This window comes from Pan troglodytes, chromosome 3 (genome assembly GCF_028858775.2).
Source record: "Pan troglodytes isolate AG18354 chromosome 3, NHGRI_mPanTro3-v2.0_pri, whole genome shotgun sequence".
NCBI lineage: Eukaryota > Metazoa > Chordata > Mammalia > Primates > Hominidae > Pan > Pan troglodytes.
Genome location: NC_072401.2, coordinates 156631849 through 156638289, shown reverse-complemented (window position 1 = coordinate 156638289; position 6441 = coordinate 156631849). Strand labels below are relative to the sequence as shown.

Here is a 6441-nt window from a genome sequence, read left to right as displayed (position 1 = left end):
CCCATAGTCAGTACCTATTAGGGCTTAATAACTGGCTAAGAGTTATTTCTCAAAAGCAGACTAATTCTTTGCCTAAGAGAACACAGCTTTGCATCAAATCCTACAGGCCCTCACTGTGATTTTCCTACCAGACTGAACGTGCTTCGTATCTACAGACATCATAATTAGTGAAGGACATTTCAAGTATATTGGGACCCACTGAGTCAAAAGCAGTGAAGTTCACAGCTGTTTGCAGTGCTGTTTATCATCTGCAGAGCTTTTGCCCTGGGTTTCTACTCAAAATCCACCAACTTCTGGTCACTCAGTAAAGAGATCCAGTGCAGCTTTTCCTAATGTGTTTTTGTTCAGATTACTGTTCACTAGAGCTCTTCATTTTGTTTCTGAGAACAATTATGTGTCTTTTTACTTAAAATTATTTATCATTTATTAGTGTCTGCAAGTGAAAGAGATGTCACACTGTGATCCTATCCACTTCTCTCATAATTCTTTTTTTTTTTTTGCATATCCTTCTGGAGTTCTGTATGCACCTATAAGCACATACAAATGTTGTCTTCCTCTTTACCAAAACATAGAACACTGTATTATACATACATTCCTAAATAAGCCTTGCTCTTTTTCACTTAACATCCTCTCTTCCTGTATCAAGAATAGTCATTCTCTTTTGTACAGCTTCTTAGTATGTACTGATAAATGTATTCTTAAGCAGTCCTCTAATGATGGATACCTTTACACATATATCATTTCACATACACACATCCAAGTATATCCCAGAAGTAGAATTGCTGGATCAAAATGTTTGTATGTAATTTTGGACAATAGCTGCCAAGTTGCTTCTTATATAAATACCAATTTTTAATCCCAATGACAATGTATGAGAATACTTATTTACAGGCTTGCCAAACGTTTATCAAACTATGAATTTCTGCCAATCTGAACTTTTAATCTGCCTTTCCTATAATGACATGAGCCACCTTTTTAATAGGTTTGGGAGCCATTTGTCATCTGCCTATTCAGACATTTCATCCATTTTTTTCATGGGTGGTTACTTTTTCTGATATCTAGAAATATTAGAGATTAGCCCTTTGTAAAACAACATGCAAGTATCGCTTATCTTTTTTTTTTTTTTTTTTTGAGACGGAGTCATTTATCGTCTTTTGACATACCTGTGTTACTTCCTTGCCATGCAGACTTTTTTTTAATTGAATTTAGCAACCTTTTCTATTATGGTTTCTACATTTTAAGTCATAAAGAAGTCTTTCCCTCTCTAACATTATAAAACAAACTAGGGAAGAATGATAGGGTTAATTAAACTTTCGGCATACCTTCTGATCTTTCTGCTTACAAGGGATTTTAACCAGGACAGGTCCTAGCTCCATCATAATAGGTCATAAACTTCCACATTTCAGCCATGGTTCTTTGCGTAATGTTGCACACAAAATTTGAAGTCTGTCTTTAGAACAGTTTCCCTGACCAATGAGATACATCATATGGCTAAGACTTATCAATAGTTTGTGATCATCTAAGGAACCCTCATTTGGAGCAAATGCCTTATGCAGCTTATTCTGCAAGAATTACAGCAGCAAATAATTAGTAGCTATGTTCACAACTCAAATTTTATTCAGTATAAACAAGATTAAATTGCTCATCCAGAACATCACAGAAAGGGACAGTGTTTGACATGAATGTGCTAATTTCTATATTTCCAGTTAAAGAGAGTAGGGATGAAAAACTACAAAGTACTATGCTCTTCATATAACTATACCCATATAATACCACCAATCACCTGAATGTCTTCCATTTGCCAGGCGTTTTACCTATGTGTACTATGACTACAGAAGTGAAAAGTATGGCTAGATTAATAACTGTGTCCAAGTTCAAACAGCTGTTACTTAATGGAGTGGGATTTGACTAACACAGCTTATATGCTTCTCATCCAATCACCATGGATCTCCAAATACAATGTGTGGTTGGTAAGCTCAATTGTCTTGATTTTTATTGAAAGTGAAAAAGCTATGTGGAAACTTGCAATTATTACGATGGGCTATTTCAAACATTTCTATGAAAAACTAAGTGTCTCTTTTTCTTCTGGCTTGGAGTCTCAGTAACCTCTGTATTCCAAAGGTATTACCACAATCACCAACAAAATACTCACTGTATGCTTGCTGATATGCACCTGTGAGCCCCACATATACCTGGCAATTAAAGAGCAAAATCTATGCAATTCAAAGTTGAGTAAGGAGAAAAATAGTATTTGTTAAGCACAGTGTCTATGCTCATTTAAATTAGAAAACCTAAGGCAGTAACTGGAAGGTAAGTATTGCATATGATTTATATGGAATGAACATTATTTAAAGGTTGAAAAAACAGATTAATTTCCATATAACTTCTGCTTGAAACTCGAGAATATTTGCAACTATTTCAAATTCTGTTTACAAATGCTGTCCCATATAGCTGCACAATAAGTTGATTTAAAAAGGTAATGTTTGCTATCTGAAAGATTTCTGACATCAATTACAAAAACTATCATTAGCAATCATTATAAATGTATACTAAAATATTTAAGTCAAAATGACTTGAATTCTTTAATTATTCATAACTGAAAGGCAGAAACTTCAGTGGGTCTATTAACAAAGTATTTCTATTAGTCCCTGAAAATAACTTTTGTTACTATTTTACAAAATAATTTATATTTCTTCCAAAAAAAATGGGATACATGTGCAGAACATGCAGGTTACATAGATATACATATGTGATGGTTTGCTGCACCTATTGACCCGTCTGCTAAATTCCCTCCCCTCATCCCCAGCCCCGAAAAGGCCCTGGTGTGTGTCGTTTCCCTCTCTGTGACCATGTGTTCTCAATGTTCAGCTCCCACTTATGAACAAGAACATGTGGTGGTTTCCTGTTCCTGTGTTAGTCTGCTGAGGATGATGGCCTCCAGCATCATCCATGTCCCTGCAAAGGACATGATCTCATTCCTTTTTATGGCTGCACAGTATTCCACGGTGTGTATGTACCACATTTTCTTTATCTAGTCTATCATTAATGGACATTTGGATAGGTTTCATGTATTTGCTATGGTAAATAGCACTGCAATAAACATACGTGTGCATGTGTCTTTACAGAATGATTTATATTCTTTTGGGTATATAAAAACAATTTTCTTTCTTCAACATCCTTCACTTGAGTCTCATAAAAGCACTGAGCCTATGACTGTGTAAGTAGTAAGTGAAATTGTTCTCAAGAAAAGCTCAAAGTGATTGTGAGAACTAAAGGTTTTGTCACTCTAATAAAAAGAAAACACACATAATAGAAGCATCACATATTTAATGTCAAAAAATTTGAATTCAAGTACAAAAATTAACACATGATTTCAACATTAAAAACCCATAACACTTGTTATTAACAATACAAAGAATATCAAAAACACAAATAAAGCATAACTATAAAATGCTTAAATACATTAACAACAAAATTATAATTTGTGTCTAACAAATAACAAAAATATCTATAGTTATTTTCAAGGACCACAATGGTAGACTGCTTTTTCTTTAGTACTGCACAAAATTTGTATCTTAATCTTTTTGTCTCATCATTTCTTTTTACATAATGGTTAGATGCTTCTGGTCATATAATTGTTCTAATCTCCAGTACAGATAGTGATCCTTGGTAATCAAATCTACTATAACCATTCTCTTCAAGTGCTTTAATATTTGTGAAATACTATTTAGTAAAATTATGCAAAAAAACCCATAAATGACTAGGTTATATTGCCCACTCAGGAAGTAGAAGAAAATCCTAGAAGTTTAAAAAGAATAGTAGTTTGCTGTACCTTTATCAAGAGAAACCACTGAATAACTTTTTAAACTTTGCATTTTTATAAATTCTACAACTCCATGTTATTCTGAATTATAGCTGATGTTTAGTACTTTGGAATAAATATCTTTTTAAAACCAAATATGCCAACCCGATTCTAAAATAAAACAATATTTTAATTTGCAAGTTTTCATACTACAAATTTACACAAATTTTCATACTAATGTTAGTATTTTCTTCAGAAGAATGAGGCCTGATTGGAGATATATAGTCGCTGTCCAACATGGCTGCCATTAGCAAGTGATATTGTTGGTGACAAGGGATAGCCTGGATAAGAATAAGGCCTTGAAGTATAAGGAAGCACGCTGGGAGTCCCGGAAGAGAGGGTAGCACTAACAGGGGAAAGACTATTTATTGAGCTGCGATGGAAATTGTAGTCTGTAAATAAATACATGAACAATTATGCTGTACATCTTTATGGACACAAATTTAATTTAAAGAGACAAAGCATTAAACAATAATCACATTTTAACATAATGTTCTAACACTGGAAATCTTGATGATACTATATTGCTGGTTAAAGATTATTTCAGCATTCACTGCACTGTAAATCCTGAGACTTTTGTCAGTATTACCTTTCCTTTACTCACGCAATGTTTCAGAGATCTAACCAGAATGAATTCTTGGATATCTACTATTTCTTGGAGTTTTGATTATAGAAAAAGAGAACGTCTCATTTCTCTTGCTCTACAAAGAAGCTTCTTTTAAATTTGGTTCTAAGGGGTAGTCCATGAAGAAAAGATAAAAAACAGTGAATTCATATTTGCTTTTTTTTTTTTCTTTGAAGCTGTATTAGGCATCAAACCAGCAGAAACATTCACCCCTGGACTGCAAAAACATTTGGTATAAACTAGCTGGCCAATATTTCATTATTTAAATACTAATATAAACACTTATCTAACTCAACATACTGATTTAACATTAAAAGTCCTACTGGTATGATAAAACAGTATAATGAATCACCTTTATTAAATAAACTTCAAAAAACCATTATCAACTTATAGTTACTTCAAAAAACCATTATCAACTTATAGTACAGAAAAATATCCAATTAAACCAAATTATTAAAAAATAACATTTGAAATACTGCTGTTTCACAATAAACATTCATCTTATGCATCAATAATTTCCTGTTTCATTAACTGCAACATTTATAGGTGTGTGTGTATATTACAGACCAAATTTTTAAATCCTGTACCTTCCAAAAACTCAACTATGTTCTTTAGTGTAAAATAAGCCAAGCGTGTGACAATGACTATAAAATATTATTTAGAAACATTACGGTGTTTCTAGGAATGGAAGAAAAGAAATTAGGTCATCTAATGTACAGGTAAGGTTTTTTTCTATAATACTGTCCTGGTACTATAAATGATGCCTACACCATAGGTGCATTAACTTAATGTTGTCATGGGACTTAATGTTTAGCCAACAGGAATGAGATCAACTGCAGGAGAGTAAGCTCAAGCAACATCAGAAAGGACCTAGTTCAGGAAAAAAAAAAAAAAAAAGGAAAAATGAAAATCTGTTAAATATAGGTTTAATTTCCAGCATTATAAAACTCTAATTAAACTAATTTTATAACCTTTTTATGAATGGTACCATAAGATCAACAAAGCGATCTGTTCCAGGAAGACATAAATACATTTAAAGTAACCAGTTCCAAATATTTTCAGTATTTTGAAAATGAATGAGAAATTACTTTGATACCATTTACTTTTCTAACATCCAAAGTAGGATGACTCTACGTACCATACAATTTATTTATTTATTTATCTTTATTTATTTATTTGAGACAGAGTTTCACTCTTGTTGCCCAGGCTGGGGTGCAATGGTGTGGTCTTAGCTCACTGCAACCTCCACCTCCTGGGTTCAAGCAATTCTCTTGCCTCCACCTCCCAAGTAGCTGGGATTACAGGCACCCACCACCATACCCAGTTAATTTTTGTATTTTTAGTAGAGACGGGGTTTCACCATGTTGGCCGGGCTGGTCTTGAACTACTGACCTCAAGTGATCCACACACCTCAGCCTCCCAAAGTGCTGGGATTACAGGTGTGAGCCACTGTGCCTCATGCTTTTTTTTTTTTTCTTTTTTTTTTAAAGGATCCACTTCACCTGAAGGGTTTGGTATTGAGTATAAATGGGACCATTACTGGCTCCATGTATTCCCAAGTAACTGCTTTATTTAAAAAAGTCTGATTCTTTCCTTCTGAAAATTATTATGCAAATACAGTCAATTTCTTATTAGCCATTTATCTGTAATACACCTAGCTCTTCAAATTTTAACAATGTGGTCATCAACAATACAATTTAGAAGAGCAGGCTACTGCAAACAGGGAAATGTCGTTTTCAAAGAGAAATCACTTTTGTTTTGAGTTTACATCCACTCAAGAGGTAATGCAGCCTATTTATGAAATGTGGATACTGAAGGTATCTTCAGGTAATGCAGCCTATTCATGAATTGTGAACACAGAAGGTATCTTCAGGGAAAGATTTCAGAAAGCGGATAGCCAAGCAGTTGGCTACTAGCATAATGCGTAGCTTATCTTCATTCCTGACGGTCCCCA

The 6441-nt window shown here is 33.7% G+C and overlaps 1 protein-coding gene across 12 annotated transcripts in view; it reads right to left on the bottom strand.

The window, feature by feature from the left end:
* Nucleotides 1-3307: 3307 nt before the first annotated feature.
* Nucleotides 3308-6441, bottom strand: part of RBM46 (RNA binding motif protein 46) — a 46153-nt gene continuing 43019 nt past the window's right edge. For 6 of the 12 annotated variants that reach the window (XM_063809939.1, XM_009448449.5, XM_054683450.2 and 3 more), the window contains one exon: nucleotides 3308-5357. Coding sequence is in view for 6 of the 12 variants with exons in the window: in XM_054683450.2 (XP_054539425.1) it covers nucleotides 5347-5357 (11 nt within the window). In the remaining 6 variants the exon portion in view is untranslated. The remainder of the gene's footprint in view (nucleotides 5358-6441) is intronic. The other 6 variants (XM_009448450.5, XM_063809941.1, XM_016952431.4 and 3 more) reach the window with 1 other exon arrangement.